We start from the raw sequence: 18,449 nt of genomic DNA on the forward strand, positions 1-18,449 counted from the left end.
GGTTGTCACGGCGGCCCCGTGATCATTGGGTTGTCACGGCGGCCCCGTGATCATTGGGTTGTCACGGCGGCCCCGTGATCATTGGGTTGTCACGGCGGGCCCGTGATCATTGGGTTGTCACGGCTGCCCCGTGATCATTGGGTTGTCACGGCTGCCCCGTGATCATTGGGTTGTCACGGCTGCCCCGTGATCATTGGGTTGTCCTTCTGTAGCTCAGTTGGTAGAGCATGGCGCTTGTAACGCCAGGGTAGTGGGTTCGATCCCCGGGACCACCCATACGTAGAATGTATGCACACATGACTGTAAGTCGCTTTGGATAAAAGCGTCTGCTAAATGGCATATATCATATATCATCATTGGGTTGTCACGGCTGCCCCGTGATCATTGGGTTGTCACGGCTGCCCCGTGATCATTGGGTTGTCACGGCTGCCCCGTGATCATTGGGTTGTCACGGCTGCCCCGTGATCATTGGGTTGTCACGGCTGCCCCGTGATCATTGGTTTGTCACGGCTGCCCCGTGATCATTGGGTTGTCACGGCTGCCCCGTGATCATTGGGTTGTCACGGCTGCCCCGTGATCATTGGGTTGTCACGGCTGCCCCGTGATCATTGGGTTGTCACGGCTGCCCCGTGATCATTGGGTTGTCACGGCTGCCCCGTGATCATTGGGTTGTCACGGCTGCCCCGTGATCATTGGGTTGTCACGGCTGCCCTGTGATCATTGGGTTGTCACGGCTGCCCCGTGATCATTGGGTTGTCACGGCTGCCCCGTGATCATTGGGTTGTCACGGCTGCCCCGTGATCATTGGGTTGTCACGGATGCCCCGTGATCATTGGGTTGTCACGGCGCCCCGTGATCATTGGGTTGTCACGGCTGCACGTGATCATTGGGTTGTCACGGCTGCCCTGTGATCATTGGGTTGTCACGGCTGCCCTGTGATCATTGGGTTGTCACGGCTGCCCTGTGATCATTGGGTTGTCACGGCTGCCCTGTGATCATTGGGTTGTCACGGCTGCCCTGTGATCATTGGGTTGTCACGGCTGCCCTGTGATCATTGGGTTGTCACGGCTGCCCTGTGATCATTGGGTTGTCACGGCGCCCTGTGATCATTGGGTTGTCACGGCGCCCTGTGATCATTGGGTTGTCACGGCGGCCCTGTGATCATTGGGTTGTCACGGCGGCCCTGTGATCATTGGGTTGTCACGGCGGCCTGTGATCATTGGGTTGTCACGGCGGCCTGTGATCATTGGGTTGTCACAGCGGACCGTGCTGCAGACCTGTTTGATAAAATCACCATTTTAATAGTTCTTCAAAGTAGGTAAGACATGGTTTCAAGACTGCTACAACTATCAATCGGTTAGTAGAGCTATACCTCCTGAACTGTCTCTATCCCTCTCGTTTGCTGGGTTGTGTACAGTCCTCTCTCATGTGGTCTTTGTGCTGTGCCGGGAAGAATAAGCGCAATGGATCCTGCTCATTGTTGTTAATTACAATGTTTTCTGCGCTGAACTAGGTTGATTATTTTGCCTATTGAAAACTACAACTCCCTACAGCGTCCCACAGTTCATTCTTGATGTGATGTCTCTCGTGCTTGATAGGATTTGCCTTTAGAGAAACGGTGCGTTGAGCTCACACAAAAATGAACTAAACGGAATTCAACTAAATGAATCGGTCACTTAGATATTTAATTATCAGAGGGGTGGGGGTGTATTGTTAATCGTTCAGCTCTAGTTGCAGCCCAAATGGAATTCTATCAAACTCGCATACACCAGGATGGATGGTGGCATATTTCAGTCCAAACTGGATTCTGACAAACTTGTATGAACAAAATCAAAGGTTACTGTTACCATTTCTGGTGATGACATTTTAATAAGTTATGTAACTGATCATTTTAACTTATCAAACAGTTGACTGATTAAAAAAATATGTACAGTATTTTCTGAGGGGTTAATTGTTCAGGGAGAATCGGCATCGACAGCTGAGTTCAGCTCTGTCAGTCTGTGTGTGTCTTGTGTGTGTGCATGTGACCGTGTTCTGTGTATGCATATAGAGACGCTAGCCTCATGTAGCATGGCACTGCTCAGGCAGAGCGAGGATGGAGGAAGCACCCATTACATAACAAACTGAACAATGGCCACAGATGCTGGCCTGGAATGGCCTGAATAGACTCCCAACCCTGGATTCCCACATTAAGAAAGCCCACGCCTCTTCACACAATTCACCATGCTATTAAAAGTTGATTGGTTTTTGAAATGTCTTGTCCTACATGTCCACACATCGAGGAACATTTCAGTCAGCCCTTAGACTAGAGACTTCTGTGAAGCCAAATCATGTAACTTTATTTCCAGAAATCTTCCCTAAAATGACCAGGTTTATTTCCAGAAACCTTCCCTAAAATGACTAGGTTTATTTCCAGAAACCTTCCCTAAAATGACTAGCTTTATTTCTAGAAACCTTCCCTAAAATGACTAGCTTTATTTCCAGAAACCTTCCCTAAAATGACCAGGTTTATTTCCAGAAACCTTCCCTAAAATGACTAGGTTTATTTCCAGAAACCTTCCCTAAAATGACTAGGTTTATTTCCAGAAACCTTCCCTAAAATGACTAGCTTTATTTCCAGAAACCTTCCCTAAAATGACCAGCTTTATTTCCAGAAACCTTCCCTAAAATGACCAGCTTTATTTCCAGATACTTTCCCTAAAATGACCAGCTTTATTTCCAGAAACCTTCCCTAAAATGACCAGCTTTATTTCCAGAAACCTTCCCTAAAATGACTAGGTTTATTTCCAGAAACCTTCCCTAAAATGACTAGGTTTATTTCCAGAAACCTTCCCTAAAATGACTAGGTTTATTTCCAGAAACCTTCCCTAAAATGACCAGGTTTATTTCCAGAAACCTTCCCTAAAATGACCAGGTTTATTTCCAGGAACCTTCCCTAAAATGACTAGCTTTATTTCCAGAAACATTCCCTAAAATGACTAGCTTTGTTTCCAGAAACATTCCCTAAAATGACTAGCTTTGTTTCCAGAAACATTCCCTAAAATGACTAGCTTTATTTCCAGAAACCTTCCCTAAAATGACCAGGTTTATTTCCAGAAACCTTCCCTAAAATGACTAGCTTTATTTCCAGAAACCTTCCCTAAAATGACCAGCTTTATTTCCAGATACTTTCCCTAAAATGACCAGCTTTATTTCCAGAAACCTTCCCTAAAATGACCAGCTTTATTTCCAGAAACCTTCCCTAAAATGACCAGGTTTATTTCCAGAAACCTTCCCTAAAATGACTAGGTTTATTTCCAGAAACCTTCCCTAAAATGACTAGGTTTATTTCCAGAAACCTTCCCTAAAATGACTAGGTTTATTTCCAGAAACCTTCCCTAAAATGACCAGCTTTATTTCCAGAAACCTTCCCTAAAATGACTAGCTTTATTTCCAGAAACCTTCCCTAAAATGACTAGCTTTATTTCCAGAAACCTTCCCTAAAATGACCAGCTTTATTTCCAGAAACCTTCCCTAAAATGACCAGCTTTATTTCCAGATACTTTCCCTAAAATGACCAGCTTTATTTCCAGAAACCTTCCCTAAAATGACCAGCTTTATTTCCAGAAACCTTCCCTAAAATGACTAGGTTTATTTCCAGAAACCTTCCCTAAAATGACTAGGTTTATTTCCAGAAACCTTCCCTAAAATGACTAGGTTTATTTCCAGAAACCTTCCCTAAAATTACCAGGTTTATTTCCAGAAACCTTCCCTAAAATGACCAGGTTTATTTCCAGGAACCTTCCCTAAAATGACTAGCTTTATTTCCAGAAACATTCCCTAAAATGACTAGCTTTGTTTCCAGAAACATTCCCTAAAATGACTAGCTTTGTTTCCAGAAACATTCCCTAAAATGACTAGCTTTATTTCCAGAAACCTTCCCTAAAATGACTAGCCTTATTTCCAGAAACCTTCCCTAAAATGACTAGCTTTATTTCCAGAAACCTTTCCTAAAATGACTAGCTTTATTTCCAGAAACCTTCCCTAAAATGACCAGCTTTATTTCCAGAAACCTTCCCTAAAATGACCAGGTTTATTTCCAGAAACTTTCCCTAAAATGACCAGGTTTATTTCCAGAAACCTTCCCTAAAATGACCAGGTATATTTCTATAAACCTTCCCTAAAATGACCAGGTTTATTTCCAGAAACCTTCCCTAAAATGACCAGGTTTATTTCCAGAAACCTTCCCTAATATGACCAGGTTTATTTCCAGAAACCTTCCCTAAAATGACCAGGTTTATTTCCAGAAACCTTCCCTAAAATGACTAGCTTTATTTCCAGAAACCTTCCCTAAAATGACTAGCTTTATTTCCAGAAACCTTCCCTAAAATGACCAGCTTTATTTCCAGAAACCTTCCCTAAAATGACCAGCTTTATTTCCAGAAACCTTCCCTAAAATGACCAGCTTTATTTCCAGAAACCTTCCCTAAAATGACTAGGTTTATTTCCAGAAACCTTCCCTAAAATGACCAGGTTTATTTCCAGAAACCTTCCCTAAAATGACCAGGTTTATTTCCAGAAACCTTCCCTAAAATGACCAGGTTTATTTCCAGAAACCTTCCCTAAAATGACCATGTTTATTTCCAGAAACCTTCCCTAAAATGACCAGGTTTATTTCCAGAAACCTTCCCTAAAATGACTAGGTTTATTTCCAGAAACCTTCCCTAAAATGACCAGGTTTATTTCCAGAAACCTTCCCTAAAATGACCAGGTTTATTTCCAGATATCCCAGTTGAAGAATTACTGGAATAAGAAGAGAATTCACCAACCAAGATTTCCGCAAACCAGGAACTTTGGAAAAGTCGCTGCCCTTCTTGTTTTGATCTGAAATCTAAAAGATCGTCCTGAATGTTGTCCTGTTCTTGATCAGCCTTATTAGAGATTGGCTGTGATCCAATGTCCTCACCACATAGTGTGAGTGTCTAATACATTGCTTCATGCTAAGTGGATATTGACATTGGAAAATGCCCAGTGACTTCTGTGAAGCATTACATGTTACTTGGGTTGATCTGAAACAGATCTGAGCTCAAATATTTGAAAAAATATCCTTTCAAATACTTTTAAGTGTTTTCTTGAGTCTGCCAGATGGGAAGTTTTTGCAGTTTTGAGACTTTTTCTATTGGTTTTTCTATTGGTTTATTAAGCCAACTCAACAGAGGCGGGGGGGGAGTGGGAGTATTAAAAAATATATATATAATTCATGTTTTAGAAACCCGGGTCTGATCTGAAAATGTAAAAAAGATCAACCTCTGTGTCCTCCCATTCAGGATCATCCATGAGGCCGGCTACTCTGAGGAGGAGTGTAAACAGTACAGAGTGGTGGTGTACAGCAACACAATCCAGTCTATCATCGCCATCATCAGAGCCATGGGACGCCTAAAGATAGACTTTGGAGACGCCACACGAGCGGTAGGCATATTGTTCTATGTTCTATGTATTCTAGACTAGCTGATAGAACTAATCAAGGGGTTGGGTTGTTCACTGGACATGGGTGAGCATAAGAACTGGGCAGGTCTGCGTCTGAGCTCGTGCCAGGCAGGGTTGGAATGGAGCCTGGCAGGCCTGGAATGGTGTTGGGGCCTGGCAGGGCTGGAATGGTGCTGGGGCCTGGCAGGGCTGGAATGGGGCCTGGCAGGGCTGGAATGGGGCCTGGCAGGGCTGGAATGGTGCCGGGGCCTGGCAGGGCTGGAATGGGGCCTGGCAGGGCTGGAATGGTGCCGGGGCCTGGCAGGGCTGGAATGGAGCCTGGCAGGGCTGGAATGGAGCCGGGGCCTGGCAGGGCTGGAATGGTGCCGGGGCCTGGCAGGGCTGGAATGGGGCCTGGCAGGGCTGGAATGGGGCCTGGCAGGGCTGGAATGGGGCCTGGCAGGGCTGGAATGGGGCCGGAATGGTGCTGGGGCCTGGCAGGGCTGGAATGGTGCTGGGGCCTGGCAGGGCTGGAATGGTGCCTGGCAGGGCTGGAATGGTGCCGGTGCCTGGCAGTGCTGGAATGGTGCCGGGGCCTGGCAGGGCTGGAATGGTGCCGGGGCCTGGCAGGGCTGGAATGGTGCCGGGGCCTGGCAGGGCTGGAATGGTGCCGGGGCCTGGCAGGGCTGGAATGGTGCCGGGGCCTGGCAGGGCTGGAATGGTGCCGGGGCCTGGCAGGGCTGGAATGGTGCCGGGGCCTGGCAGGGCTGGAATGGTGCCGGGGCCTGGCAGGGCTGGAATGGTGCCGGGGCCTGGCAGGGCTGGAATGGTGCCGGGTTCTGGCAGGGCTGGAATGGTGCCGGGTTCTGGCAGGGCTGGAATGGTGCCGGGTTCTGGCAGGGCTGGAATGGTGCCGGGTTCTGGCAGGGCTGGAATGGTGCCGGGTTCTGGCAGGGCTGGAATCACTGTGTTGATGTGCCTCTAGCGTCCCGTAGACAGACCTGTCTAAGGGTTGAAGCCGATGAGAGCAATGGGGTGGGAATGACAGCATAATTACGCCATTATCTTTGGCATAATTGAGTCCATCAATGGACAGATGAGACTTGTGGTTTTGTCTAAAAGGAGTAAACAAACGGGGCTTCTCCTTTGAGTACTTCGTATGCTCGACAAAATGTTTCAGGAAGTCAACAAAGTGCACATCTTTCATCCACCCGGAGGGATTTTCCCTTCCTTTTTGGGCCAGGTGTCCCGTTGATCAGGAAATGATTGTGAACGTTTACACGGGGGGGAATATAAAATATGGAGGTATACTTTTCCTTGTGGCTGAGACGGAACTGTGACGAGGGTTCCCCTTTCAGCGGAGGTCAGTGACCCTGCTTGTTTCAATCCACGTCTGCCCACCACTCTGTCAGGTTTATGTACAGCTGTCACCCCAGTTTCACCGACATTCCGTATGTCTCCTGGTCCAAAATGTATATCTCTGTATCACTTATGCTACATTGTCGAAGAAGCTACTTGTCCTGCCAAGGCTAGTTGCCTGCTTCTTTCTCAGTGACAGCATTGGGTCGTGCTTTAAGAAGCCTGTAAGCCACTCCGAGCTGGCCTTTCTCTGCCCACATTGGCGCTAACTACAGCTGCTGTGCCACAGCAAACTGGTAGGCAAGTCTTCTGACCTCACTTGGCAACAGACCAAAGTAAATGTCAGCTGACCTAGTCATATACAAGCTGCATCTCTATATCAGGTGGAAGAAACCTGCCGTGGTTTTGTGTAGCCAAACATTGTTGTTGGCTTGGCTGTCTGACTTTCAACTGCTTCTCTGGTAACCGTGTGACAATACCGAGTCAGAGTACGGTAATTTATGTCAAAATCCTTTGCTGTAATCCTGATTTGTAATCCTGATCTGCTGGGGCGGCAGGGTAGCCTAGTGGTTAGAGCGTTGGACTAGTAACCGGAAGGTTGTGAGTTCAAACCCCCAAGCTGACAAGGTATGAATCTGTCGTTCTGCCCCTGAACAGGCAGTTAACCCACTGTTCCTAGGCCGTCATTGAAAATAAGAATGTGTTCTTAACTGACTTGCCTGGTTAAATAAAGTTAAAATTAAATTTTGATTTTGTTCTGCAGCTTCACCTGCATCAATGCTTTTAACATTATGCCATTCTGTCTTTATTTGATCATTTCTCATTTCAATCTTTCTTTCTTTCATTCTTTCTTTCTTTTCATTGCAACACATTTCCTCAACACATTTCCTCATTGCAATGACATATTTATTACAGGCTTATAACTCCCACCCTGTCTACTATCCTTGTTATGCAATTCAATGCAATTCATAACACCACACTAAATTCATGACACTGTATGAAGTAGCGTGTGTGTGGATATACTGTCTCATACAGTAGGCATGTAGTTTGTTAGTACACACACACACACACACACACGCAGAGCCTGTCTTATGTAGTCCAGGGATATGTCTGCTGCTCTAATCTATACGTATATATATATATATCAAATTCTTATTTGACCTTTTATTTAACTAGGCAAGTCAGTTTAGAACAAATCCTTATTTTCAAAGACAGCCTAGGAACAGTGGGTTAACTGCCTGTTCAGGGGCAGAACAACAGATTTATTTTTACCTTGTCAGCTCTGGATTCGATCTTGCAACCTTTCGGTTACTGGCCCAACATTCTAATCATTAGACTACCTGTCGCCTCTACACTCTAACCATTAGACTACCTGCCGCCTCTACACTCTAACCATTAGACTACCTGCCGCCTCTACACTCTAACCTCTACATTTATACTAATCCATTTACAGTAACATTTAATAATATTATCAGAGCTCAATCATTTATCCCTCCCCCCTTCCTCTGTCTCCCCCTCTCTCCCCCTCCCTCCCTCTGTCTCCCCCTCTGTCTCCCCCTCTGCCTCCCCCCTCCCTCCCTCTGTCTCCCCCTCTGTCTCCCCCTCCCTCCCTCTGCCTCCCCCTCTGCCTCCCCCTCTGCCTCCCCCTCTGCGGGAGAGAGAGAGGGCGCTGTAGAGAGGACACTGCAACCTGATTCTTCACGGGAGAGTTATGACAATACACACTACACCACACACTGTCACTCCAACACACACACACACTGTCACTCCAACACACACACACACTGTCACTCCAAAACATAAACACTCACTCCATCATCTGCTCACTCACATAATGCACATACATTTATACTGACTCTACACACCTGCACACCCACTAACATACAAGCTGCTGCTACTCTGTTTATCTTATATCCTGTTGCTTAGTCTCCTTCCCCCTATACATATCTACCTCCATCCTTCCCCCTATACATATCTACCTCCATCCTTCCCCCTATACATATCTACCTCCATCCTTCCCCCTATACATATCTACCTCCATCCTTCCCCCTATACATATCTACCTACATCACTCCCCCTATACATATCTACCTCCATCCTTCCATCTATACATATCTACCTCCATCCTTCCCCCTATACATATCTACCTCCATCCTTCCCCCTATACATATCTACCTCCATCCTTCCCCCTATACATATCTACCTCCATCCTTCCCCCTATACATATCTACCTCCATCCTTCCATCTATACATATCTACCTCCATCCTTCCCCCTATACATATCTACCTCCATCCTTCCCCCTATACATATCTACCTCCATCCTTCCCCCTATACATATCTACCTCCATCCTTCCCCCTATACATATCTACCTCCATCCTTCCCCCTATACATATCTACCTCCATCCTTCCCCCTATACATATCTACCTCCATCCTTCCCCCTATACATATCTACCTCCATCCTTCCACCTATACATATCTACCTCCATCCTTCCCCCTATACATATCTACCTCCATCCTTCCATCTATACATATCTACCTCCATCCTTCCCCCTATACATATCTACCTCCATCACTCCAGTATCCCTGTCTCCTTACCCCTATACATATCTACCTCCATCACTCCAGTATCCCTGTCTCCTTCCCCCTATACATATCTACCTCCATCCTTCCCCCTATACATATCTACCTCCATCACTCCAGTATCCCTGTCCCCTTCCCCCTATACATATCTACCTCCATCCTTCCCCCTATACATATCTATCTCCATCACTCCAGTATCCCTGTCTCCTTCCCCCTATACATATCTACCTCCATCACTCCAGTATCCCTGTCCCCTTCCCCATATACATATCTACCTCCATCACTCCAGTATCCCTGTCCCCTTCCCCCTATACATATCTACCTCCATCACTCCAGTATCCCTGTCCCCTTACCCCTATACATATCTACCTCCATCACTCCAGTATCCCTGTCTCCTTCCCCCTATACATATCTACATCCATCACTCCAGTATCCCTGTCTCCTTCCCCCTATACATATCTACCTCCATCACTCCAGTATCCCTGTCCCCTTCCCACTATACATATCTACCTCCATCACTCCAGTATCCCTGTCTCCTTCCCCCTATACATATCTACCTCCATCACTCCAGTATCCCTGTCCCCTTCCCCCTATACATATCTACCTCCATCACTCCAGTATCCCTGTCTCCTTCCCCCTATACATATCTACCTCCATCACTCCAGTATCCCTGTCTCCTTCCCCCTATACATATCTACCTCCATCACTCCCACTATACATATCTACATCCATCACTCCAGTATCCCTGTCCCCTTCCCACTATACATATCTACCTCCATCACTCCAGTATCCCTGTCTCCTTCCCCTATACATATCTACCTCCATCCTTCCCCCTATACATATCTACCTCCATCACTCCAGTATCCCTGTCTCCTTCCCCCTATACATATCTACCTCCATCACTCCAGTATCCCTGTCCCCTTCCCCCTATACATATCTACCTCATCACTCCAGTATCCCTGTCTCCTTCCCCCTATACATATCTACCTCCATCCTTCCCACTATACATCTCTACTTCCATCACTCCAGTATCCCTGTCTCCTTCCCCCTATACATATCTACCTCCATCACTCCAGTATCCCTGTCTCCTTCCCCCTATACATATCTACCTCATCACTCCAGTATCCCTGTCTCCTTCCCCCTATACATATACATTTACATTTACATTTAAGTCATTTAGCAGACGCTCTTATCCAGAGCGACTTACAAATTGGTGCATTCACCTTATGACATCCAGTGGGACAGTCACTTAACAATAGTGCATCTAAAACTTAGGGGGGGTGGGGTGAGAGGGATTACTTAACCTATCCTAGGTATTCCTTAAAGAGGTGGGGTTTCAGGTGTCTCCGGAAGGTGGTGATTGACTCCGCTGTCCTGGCGTCGTGAGGGAGTTTGTTCCACCATTGGGGGGCCAGGGCAGCGAACAGTTTTGACTGGGCTGAGCGGGAGCTGTACTTCCTCAGTGGTAGGGAGGCGAGCAGGCCAGAGGTGGATGAACGCAGTGCCCTTGTTTGGGTGTAGGGCCTGATCAGAGCCTGGAGGTACTGAGGTGCCGTTCCCCTCACAGCTCCGTAGGCAAGCACCATGGTCTTGTAGCGGATGCGAGCTTCAACTGGAAGCCAGTGGAGAGAACGGAGGAGCGGGGTGACGTGAGAGAACTTGGGAAGGTTGAACACCAGACGGGCTGCGGCGTTCTGGATGAGTTGAAGGGGTTTAATGGCACAGGCAGGGAGCCCAGCCAACAGCGAGTTGCAGTAATCCAGACGGGAGATGACAAGTGCCTGGATTAGGACCTGCGCCGCTTCCTGTGTGAGGCAGGGTCGTACTCTGCGGATGTTGTAGAGCATGAACCTACAGGAACGGGCCACCGCCTTGATGTTAGTTGAGAACGACAGGGTGTTGTCCAGGATCACACCAAGGTTCTTGGCGCTCTGGGAGGAGGACACAGTGGAGTTGTCAACCGTGATGGCGAGATCATGGAACGGGCAGTCCTTCCCCGGGAGGAAGAGCAGCTCCGTCTTGCCGAGGTTCAGCTTGAGGTGGTGATCCGTCATCCACACTGATATGTCTGCCAGACATGCAGAGATGCGATTCGCCACCTGGTCATCAGAAGGGGGAAAGGAGAAGATTAATTGTGTGTCGTCTGCATAGCAATGATAAGAGAGACCATGTGAGGTTATGACAGAGCCAAGTGACTTGGTGTATAGCGAGAATAGGAGAGGGCCAAGAACAGAGCCCTGGGGGACACCAGTGGTGAGAGCGCGTGGTGAGGAGACAGATTCTCGCCACGCCACCTGGTAGGAGCGACCTGTCAGGTAGGACGCAATCCAAGCGTGGGCCGCGCCGGAGATGCCCAACTCGGAGAGGGTGGAGAGGAGGATCTGATGGTTCACAGTATCGAAGGCAGCCGATAGATCTAGAAGGATGAGAGCAGAGGAGAGAGAGTTAGCTTTAGCAGTGCGGAGCGCCTCCGTGATACAGAGGAGAGCAGTCTCAGTTGAATGACTAGTCTTGAAACCTGACTGATTTGGATCAAGAAGGTCATTCAGAGAGAGATAGCGGGAGAGCTGGCCAAGGACGGCACGTTCAAGAGTTTTGGAGAGAAAAGAAAGAAGGGATACTGGTCTGTAATTGTTGACATCGGAGGGATCGAGTGTAGGTTTTTTCAGAAGGGGTGCAACTCTCGCTCTCTTGAAGACGGAAGGGACGTAGCCAACGGTCAGGGATGAGTTGATGAGCGAGGTGAGGTAAGGGAGAAGGTCTCCGGAAATGGTCTGGAGAAGAGAGGAGGGGATAGGGTCAAGCGGGCAGGTTGTTGGGCGGCCGGCCGTCACAAGACGCGAGATTTCATCTGGAGAGAGGGGGAGAAAGAGGTCAGAGCATAGGGTAGGGCAGTGTGAGCAGAACCAGCGGTGTCGTTTGACGTAGCAAACGAGGATCGGATGTCGTCGACCTTCTTTTCAAAATGGTTGACGAAGTCATCTGCAGAGAGGGAGGAGGGGGGAGGGGGCGGAGGATTCAGGAGGGAGGAGAAGGTGGCAAAGAGCTTCCTAGGGTTAGAGGCAGAAGCTTGGAATTTAGCGTGGTAGAAAGTGGCTTTAGCAGCAGAGACAGAGGAGGAAAATGTAGAGAGGAGGGAGTGAAAGGATGCCAGGTCCGCAGGGAGGCGAGTTTTCCTCCATTTCCGCTCGGCTGCCCGGAGCCCTGTTCTGTGAGCTCGCAATGAGTCATCGAGCCACGGAGCGGGAGGGGAGGACCGAGCCGGCCTGGAGGATAGGGGACATAGAGAGTCAAGGGATGCAGAGAGGGAGGAGAGGAGGGTTGAGGAGGCAGAATCAGGAGATAGGTGGGAGAAGGTTTGAGCGGAGGGAAGAGATGATAGGATGGAAGAGGAGAGAGTAGCGGGGGAGAGAGAGCGAAGGTTGGGACGGCGCGATACCATCCGAGTAGGGGCAGTGTGGGAGGTGTTGGATGAGAGCGAGAGGGAAAAGGATACAAGGCAGTGGTCGGAGACTTGGAGGGGAGTTGCAATGAGGTTAGTGGAAGAACAGCATCTAGTAAAGATGAGGTCGAGCATATCTACCTCCATCCTTCCCACTATACATATCTACTTCCATCACTCCAGTATCCCTGTCTCCTTCCCCCTATACATATCTACCTCCATCACTCCAGTATCCCTGTCTCCTTCCCCCTATACATATCTACCTCCATCACTCCAGTATCCCTGTCCCCTTCCCCCTATACATATCTACCTCCATCCTTCCCCCTATACATATCTACCTCCATCACTCCAGTATCCCTGTCTCCTTCCCCCTATACATATCTACCTCCATCACTCCAGTATCCCTGTCTCCTTCCCCCTATACATATCTACCTCCATCCTTCCCCCTATACATATCTACATCCATCACTCCAGTATCCCTGTCTCCTTCCCCCTATACATATCTACCTCATCACTCCAGTATCCCTGTCTCCTTCCCCCTATACATATCTACCTCCATCACTCCAGTATCCCTGTCTCCTTCCCCCTATACATATCTACCTCCATCACTCCAGTATCCCTGTCTCCTTCCCCCTATACATATCTACCTCCATCACTCCAGTATCCCTGTCTCCTTCCCCCTATACATATCTACCTCCATCACTCCAGTATCCCTGTCTCCTTCCCCCTATACATATCTACCTCCATCACTCCAGTATCCCCGTCTCCTTCCCCCTATACATATCTACCTCCATCACTCCAGTATCCCTGTCTCCTTCCCCCTATACATATCTACCTCCATCACTCCAGTATCCCCGTCTCCTTCCCCCTATACATATCTACCTCCATCACTCCAGTATCCCTGTCTCCTTCCCCCTATACATATCTACCTCCATCACTCCAGTATCCCTGTCTCCTTCCCCCTATACATATCTACATCCATCACTCCAGTATCCCTGTCTCCTTCCCCCTATTCATATCTACCTCCATCACTCCAGTATCCCTGTCTCCTTCCCCCTATACATATCTACCTCCATCACTCCAGTATCCCTGTCTCCTTCCCCCTATACATATCTACCTCATCACTCCAGTATCCCTGTCCCCTTCCCCCTATACATATCTACCTCCATCACTCCAGTATCCCTGTCTCCTTCCCCCTATACATATCTACCTCCATCACTCCAGTATCCCTGTCTCCTTCCCCCTATACATATCTACATCCATCACTCCAGTATCCCTGTCTCCTTCCCCCTATACATATCTACATCATCACTCCAGTATCCCTGTCTCCTTCCCCCTATACATATCTACCTCCATCACTCCAGTATCCCTGTCTCCTTCCCCCTATACATATCTACCTCATCACTCCAGTATCCCTGTCTCCTTCCCCCTATACATATCTACCTCATCACTCCAGTATCCCTGTCTCCTTCCCCCTATACATATCTACCTCCATCACTCCAGTATCCCTGTCTCCTTCCCCCTATACATATCTACCTCCATCACTCCAGTATCCCTGTCTCCTTCCCCCTATACATATCTACCTCCATCACTCCAGTATCCCTGTCTCCTTCCCCTATACATATCTACCTCCATCACTCCAGTATCCCTGTCCCCTTCCCCCTATACATATCTACCTCCATCACTCCAGTATCCCTGTCTCCTTCCCCCTATACATATCTACCTCCATCCTTCCCCCTATACATATCTACCTCCATCACTCCAGTATCCCTGTCTCCTTCCCCCTATACATATCTACCTCCATCCTTCCCCCTATACATATCTACCTCCATCACTCCAGTATCCCTGTCTCCTTCCCCCTATACATATCTACCTCCATCACTCCAGTATCCCTGTCTCCTTCCCCCTATACATATCTACCTCCATCACTCCAGTATCCCTGTCCCCTTCCCCCTATACATATCTACCTCCATCACTCCAGTATCCCTGTCTCCTTCCCCCTATACATATCTACCTCCATCACTCCAGTATCCCTGTCTCCTTCCCCCTATACATATCTACCTCCATCACTCCAGTATCCCTGTCTCCTTCCCCCTATACATATCTACCTCATCACTCCAGTATCCCTGTCTCCTTCCCCCTATACATATCTACATCCATCACTCCAGTATCCCTGTCTCCTTCCCCCTATACATATCTACATCCATCACTCCAGTATCCCTGTCTCCTTCCCCCTATACATATCTACCTCATCACTCCAGTATCCCTGCTCATGTAAATATGGTGTTGGAACTTACTTTTTAAATATATCCTTACTTACGTTGTGTATTTCCTATTCTTATTTCTCGTGTGTTTTTTTCCAGTAGTACATTGTTATTGATTATTGAATGTTTTAGTTTGCAAGAGGCATTTCACTGTACTTGTGCACGTGACATTAAAACTGAATCAACCAATCTGTGTTCTAATGGGGATGTCTCTGTTGCCAGGACGATGCCCGTCAGCTGTTCGTATTGGCTGGTACAACGGCAGAGGGTGTGATCTCATCAGATCTGACCGGCGTGATACGGAGACTGTGGACGGACAGCGGTGTCCAGAACTGCTTCCTGCGCTCCAGAGAGTACCAGCTCAACGACTCTGCCTCCTAGTAAGACACACACGGACTGACAGACAGAGTACACACACACACACATAAAAAAAAAAAAAAACATTTTAGTCAATTAGCAGACGCTCTTATCCGGAGTGCATTTATTAGTGCATTTATCGTAACATAGCTATATGAGACAAGCAATCGTATGATGTACATTTTCCCTCAACAAAGGTATTTATCAGCAAAGTCACTTCTTGTAGAGAGGAGAGGTGACGTGAGAGTTATTTTAAGAATCTCTTCAAAGTGGTAGGGGTATGAGACGTTTTTTGAAAGCTGGGTCAAGGGACTCCGCTGTTCCGACTTTAGGGGGAAACTTGTTCCACCAACATTTTTCGAAAGCAGGACAGAGAAGAGCTTTAGCTGGGCTAAGCGGGAGCTGCCTTATCGTAGGGTTGGAAGGGCCAAGAGACCAGATGTGGTGGAAAGGAATGCTAATGTTGGGATGTAGGGTTTTAGCACACACACACACCTCTTCCAATTGTCATGCATATAAACTGGTTTAATGTACACATAATCAAAGATACACACTGGCAGTTTACAATGCAGGAAGTAGGATCTGAATTGCAGCTTGTTCATTACACAGAGGGAGAGATCGAGCATGATGCTGGTGAATTTGTACGTCCCATGTAATATAAGTGGTAACGATGAGTTGAAAATCCACTTAGCCAAATTGTTTTCTACGACATTCATTTATTTTCTCTCACGTGTTTCACATAGCCAGCCACGTGGAGTCGTAGCGCATAGGCTATTTACTTTGACAACTGAACAGCAAGTGTTGACTACTTTTATAAAATGTGTCGAACTGACTGAATATTGTCGATCTCCTGTATCCCTTTGTCATTCGTAAATCATGCAACGTGGTTGTCTGTCCATGGTATCCAATGGATTTCCTAGGTTTTCTTTCCTAGGATGCCGGGGCTTGCTAGACAGTGACTCTAAAGTGGGTGTGTCCTCATCTCGTCAGTCAGTGTAGTCTACCGAATCGCACCGGTGAGAGTAGTTCAATTGGCTCCCTCAATTTCATAGGTTTCTGGTTGGCCTACGCTTTTTGACGATTATCTGCAGATAAACGAAAACATTCGAGGTAGATGGTAGTGGATAATATTATAATTAGGGACCTCAGAATTCAGGCATTAAAACGGAATTCAACAATATAAGAAAATGTATTGACCTTTTTTTTTTAGTAGGGAATCAACTAAATGAATTTGTTCAAGTTCATGACAAGTGATTCGTACATCCTGCAACTTCTCTGAAGAGGCAACGAGAATGTGTGTGTGTGTGTACCACTTTGTGTAGCTGTTAGCATTGATGCTAATGAAGACCGGCTTCTAGTAGATGGAAAGGCTTTCCGAAAAACCTTCTCAAATTAAATGTTAACTACAAAGTAGCCTATGCCTACCTGGAGAATGAAATCATGATCATTTTCGTCAATCCATTATTTATGTATGTCACGCCTTGGTCATTGTATTTTGTGTTTTTGTTATATGTTTGGGTAGGCCAGGGTGTGACATGGGTTTATTTGTTGTGATTCGTATTGGGGTTTGTATTATTTGGGATTGCGGCTGATTAGGGGTGTTGTTAGGCTTGGCTGCCTGAGGCGATTCTCAATTGGAGTCAGGTGATTCTCGTTGTCTCGGATTGGGAACCGTATTTAGGTAGCCTGAGTTCGCTTTGTATTTTGTGGGTGTTTGTTCCTGTCTCTGTGTAGTGTTCACCAGATAGGCTGTAATAGGTTTCTCGTTCCATTTGTTGTTTTTGTATTTATGAGTTATTTCATGTATCGTTCCATTTTCCTTCATTAAAGTCATGAGTAACCACTACGCTGCATTTTGGTCCGACTCTCTTCCTTCAACAGACGGACGCTGTTACAATGTATATATTTATTATATCATTAATATCTTCAGCAAAAAAAAATAACACATGCACTGAACAATGGTCTCTCTCATTATAATAAAAAGTAAAAAAACACCTAAAAATCTACATTTTGCAATCCCCCCCCCCCCAGACCTCAAATGTGGTCTCTAATGTGTTTTAAGCATTGTTGTGGACTTACAACATCCAATTAAGTTGTTTTTCAATTATTTGAAAAAACAAGGATTTTTTTGAGTGTGATAACCTGAGATAAATGGGATAAACGGAAACCTGGAAAATCTAAAAGGAATTTGGGAAAGAACAAAATAACAGATGTTGTACGGCTCTGGCTGGGCCACTCAACAACATTCAGACACTTGTCCCAGAACCACTCCTGTGTTGTCTTGGCTGTGTGCTTAGGGTTGTTGTCCTGTTGGAAGATGAACCTTCGCCCCAGTCTGAGGTCCTGAGCGCTCTGGAGCAGGTTTTCATCAAGGATTTCTCTGTACTTTTCTCTGTTCATCTTTCCCTCAATCCTGACTAGTCTCCCAGTCACTGTTGCTGAAAAACATCCCCATAGCATGATGCTGCTACCTACATGCTTCACCGTAAGGATGGTGCCAGGTTTCCTTCAGACGTGACGATTGGCATTCAGGCCAAAGAGTTCAATCTTTGTTTAATCAGCCCAATCCAAGTGGGCTGTCATGTGTATTTTACTGAGGAGTGGCTTCCATTTGGCCACTCTTATCATAAATGCCTGATTTGTGGAGTGTTGCAGAGATGGTTGTCCTTCTGGAAGGTTCTCCCCTCTCCACAGAGGGACCATTGGGTTCTTTGCCCTTCTCCCCTGATAGGTCAGTTTGGCTGGGCGGCCAGCTCCAGGAAGAATCTTGGTGGTTCCAAACTTCTTCCATTTAAAAATGGAGGCCACTATGTTCTTGGGGACCTTCATTGCTGCGGACATTTTTTGCTGCCCTACCCCAGATTTGTGCCTCGACACAATCCTGTCTCTGAGCTCGACAGACAATTCCTTCGACCTCATGGCTTGTTTTGCTCTGACATGCACTGTCAACTGTGACCTTATACAGACTGTTGTGTTTCCTTTCCAAATCATGTCCAATG

General features: G+C 47.0%; 1 protein-coding gene across 2 annotated transcripts in view; it reads left to right on the top strand.

Moving 5' to 3' along the window:
- LOC124032374 (guanine nucleotide-binding protein G(i) subunit alpha-3-like) overlaps positions 1 to 18,449 on the top strand; it is a 78,807-nt gene that overhangs the window by 32,384 nt on the left and 27,974 nt on the right. For both annotated transcript variants that reach the window (XM_046344734.1, XM_046344735.1), the window contains exons 3-4: positions 5,307 to 5,448; positions 15,316 to 15,473. In XM_046344734.1, the coding sequence (XP_046200690.1) occupies positions 5,307 to 5,448; positions 15,316 to 15,473 (300 nt within the window). The remainder of the gene's footprint in view (positions 1 to 5,306; positions 5,449 to 15,315; positions 15,474 to 18,449) is intronic.

The sequence above is a fragment of the Oncorhynchus gorbuscha genome, linkage group LG03, assembly GCF_021184085.1.
Source record: "Oncorhynchus gorbuscha isolate QuinsamMale2020 ecotype Even-year linkage group LG03, OgorEven_v1.0, whole genome shotgun sequence".
In the NCBI taxonomy this organism is placed as follows: domain Eukaryota; kingdom Metazoa; phylum Chordata; class Actinopteri; order Salmoniformes; family Salmonidae; genus Oncorhynchus; species Oncorhynchus gorbuscha.